Raw genomic sequence first — 3,274 nt, 5'->3', positions numbered from 1 at the left:
GAGCTTTGCCAAAACACACCTTGAAGATTCTGAGGCAGATGAGACTAAAATTGAATTATTTGGCCTCAACTCCAAACGATACATCTGGCAGAAATCCAATCCAGCTCAGCATCCAAATAACAGATTCCTCCAGTAAAGCATGGAGGAGGTCATATCCTGTTCTGGGTGTTTCTCTGCAGCAGGGACTGGAGCACTCGTGGGGCAAAATACCGTCAAATTCTTGAGGAAAATCTGCTGCTCTGCCAGAAAGTTGTCAATGGGAAGAAGGTTTACCTTCCAACATGACAACGACCCAAAGCACACAGCAGAACTGAGCTCACAGTGGTTGAAGGATGTCTAGATGTGCAGAGTTAGTAGAGACGAATCCCAACAGACTAAAGGCTGTAATTAAAGCAAAAGGTGGTTCTACAAAATACTGACACAAGGGGGTGATCCTTTTTACAACTCAGTGATTCTGTTTTATTTATTTATTTATTTATTGGTGTTATATCTTTCACTTGGATGTTACTTGAGTAAATACCGCTGGATAAAACAAAAACTGTGTCCATCTTCATTTGGACTGGAGCACTCGTGGGGCAAAATACCGTCAAATTCTTGAGGAAAATCTGCTGCTCTGCCAGAAAGTTGTCAATGGGAAGAAGGTTTACCTTCCAACGTGACAACGACCCAAAGCACACAGCAGAACTGAGCTCACAGTGGTTGAAGGATGTCTAGATGTGCAGAGTTAGTAGAGACGAATCCCAACAGACTAAAGGCTGTAATTAAAGCAAAAGGTGGTTCTACAAAATACTGACACAAGGGGGTGATCCTTTTTACAACTCAGTGATTCTGTTTTATTTATTTATTTATTTATTGGTGTTATATCTTTCACTTGGATGTTACTTGAGTAAATACCGCTGGATAAAACAAAAACTGTGTCCATCTTCATTTCAGGCTGCAAAGCAACAAAATGTGATTATATTAAAGGGGGCAGATTCTTTTCTATACTCACTGTATGTGTGTATATGTGTATATATACACACACATATATGCAACTTGCTGGCGTTTGTTTAGATGCTAATTACTAACACCGTGTTTAAGAGTGATGTTAGCTTAGATTATATGCTGAAAATTACCTCAAAGTTAAACCTCAAATTTTTGTGAAGATGCTGGATTTATCTGTGTCATTGCAGGACTTTTTCCCAGAGCACATGGTGTCTGTATCCAGTGAAAGCAATGGAATCATGAACCACTCACAACTTATACAGGTGAGGATCTTCATCTTATGCTATTATTATTATTATTAATAAAGGCGCACAGAGTCCTTATCCGTTTCTCAATATGCGCTTTTGTCTGGACTTGTGAAACATCATCAGTCGTTGCCCAAGTACTGTTCCAATTCAAAGTGAACATCTATCCAAGTACATTTCAAACCTCGGATGTGTTTTTGCTCCGCCCCTTTTATCGAGGATGCATCAAAAGGTGATTTGTGCAAATTTGAGGCAGCCAGGTATCCGTGACCCATGAGCATTAATGTCGGAGGAGAAAACCTGCATTATTTTCAAAATACTACTGTTATTATGTCATGAAATACAGAGTTCTGGCATGAAACTCTAGATGGCGCAGTCCGATAGGTCTAACTCAATCTGACCTAATGACATCATCACATGGCACAGCTGATTGGTTCTCTCCTGTATCAGTAGCCAATGAGCTCGCTGCTCAACATTCTTATATGACTAGTGCTTGCCGTAGCAGTTGCAGCTTGCTTCAGAAACCCTCCACCTTCCCCAGCTCCACCTGTATAGATCTGCTATATCTGTATGATCTGTATAATCCCACCAAGGGTTGTCATGACAGAAATTTAGTTCTAAGAGTTTTTCAGATGAGATTTATAAAGATACAAAGTTATTTATAAAGAGAACACCTATTTGAAAATTAGCCGCACCGATTTCGGCGCTCAGTGCTCATGTATCCCGCTGAGAGCAGCCTTACATTGGCTAGTCATTCTGACATATGCCACTGGCTCTAATGTCTCTGTAGTGGTTAAACATGAGATATAATTAGTTTTAGGTATATCTAACAGGCAATCTTTGGTCTCATGAATCTGTTATTTGTTCCTGGTCATATCATTTTGGCTGAGCACAAAGTTTAGTTTCGTAACTTTATATATTTATCTACCGTCGAACAGCTGATGTAGCATACATGTGTATATATTGCCTGAAACACATATTAATATGTTTTATATATTTTTTGTGTTTTATATTTAATGGATGTGTATTGTTGGTTTTATATTTAGTTTTGTTATAAGTTTAGATACAGTGAAGGTAATCAAAGTATGTACGCATTGCTGAACCACGTTTTTGTAGTTGGAAAAAAAACTAAACAAAACTAAACTGAAAATGAAAAGAGGCAGTGGTGTTTGATATCATATTTTGTGTTATTGTAATTATACAAACAGTGGGGATAACTGGAGTAGGCAAGGCGAGCTTACTGGCGTTATCAAGTATGCTGCTGTTCCATTTACGGAATTACCGGACTTCCACGGGAGTTTGCACTCCTGAGTCGAACTTGCCAAGTACGAACTACCAAGGATGCAAGTCCAAACTTTGTGTACTTGGTATTGAGAAATGGCTATTGTTTCTTCTGCTAGCTATGTCTTTTGGACATTATACAGGCACATACACTGTGTGGAAACAGCATAAACAACACATAAACAAGAAACAAAAGTTTGTTGAAATGTTCAATTCACAGGCGTATGCATCATTTGATCAGGGTAGGTTATATTTCACCCTAAAATCAAAACAAAACAACAACAACAACAAAAATATTAAATAGGTAAATAATTTTTTTTTTTTCTTTTGTGGTGTAAAATACTTTTATTGTATATACAGTATAATTATATTTATTGTAATTTGTATGTATATTTTTATTTTCATACAATTTGTATATAATTTAATTTTTTTATGAAATTACATTATTATTAATAATAATTTCCAATCATTTTTGCTTTACTATCACTTAGATACTATTATAGTTTTTATTAATATTTTGATTGTTTAAATTTTTATATTTTCGTTTTCATTTTAATTTTAGCTACAGTTTTAGTAATTTCGTTGTGTTTTTATCATTATTTTAAAAAACTATATTTTTTTAATAAATTTTTTAAAAATTATTAAACTTTTTAATATTTATTTCAGTTTTAGTTTTCGTTAATTTATACATCAAGTTAAACTGATTGCAAATGAGAAATGTTGCCTTGGCAACTAGATGAATAAAATGTTATTTTATTTATTTA

At 35.2% G+C, this 3,274-nt stretch overlaps 1 protein-coding gene across 1 annotated transcript in view; it reads left to right on the top strand.

Moving 5' to 3' along the window:
- Positions 1-3,274, top strand: part of LOC107730564 (growth factor receptor-bound protein 14-like) — a 25,610-nt gene that overhangs the window by 6,019 nt on the left and 16,317 nt on the right. The window contains exon 4 of the mRNA XM_016541420.1: positions 1,173-1,247. Within this exon, the coding sequence (XP_016396906.1) occupies positions 1,173-1,247 (75 nt within the window). The remainder of the gene's footprint in view (positions 1-1,172; positions 1,248-3,274) is intronic.

The sequence above is a fragment of the Sinocyclocheilus rhinocerous genome, unplaced genomic scaffold (assembly GCF_001515625.1).
Source record: "Sinocyclocheilus rhinocerous isolate Xijiao unplaced genomic scaffold, SAMN03320098_v1.1 scaffold818, whole genome shotgun sequence".
Lineage (NCBI taxonomy): Eukaryota > Metazoa > Chordata > Actinopteri > Cypriniformes > Cyprinidae > Sinocyclocheilus > Sinocyclocheilus rhinocerous.
This window is presented reverse-complemented; position numbering and strand designations above follow the sequence as displayed.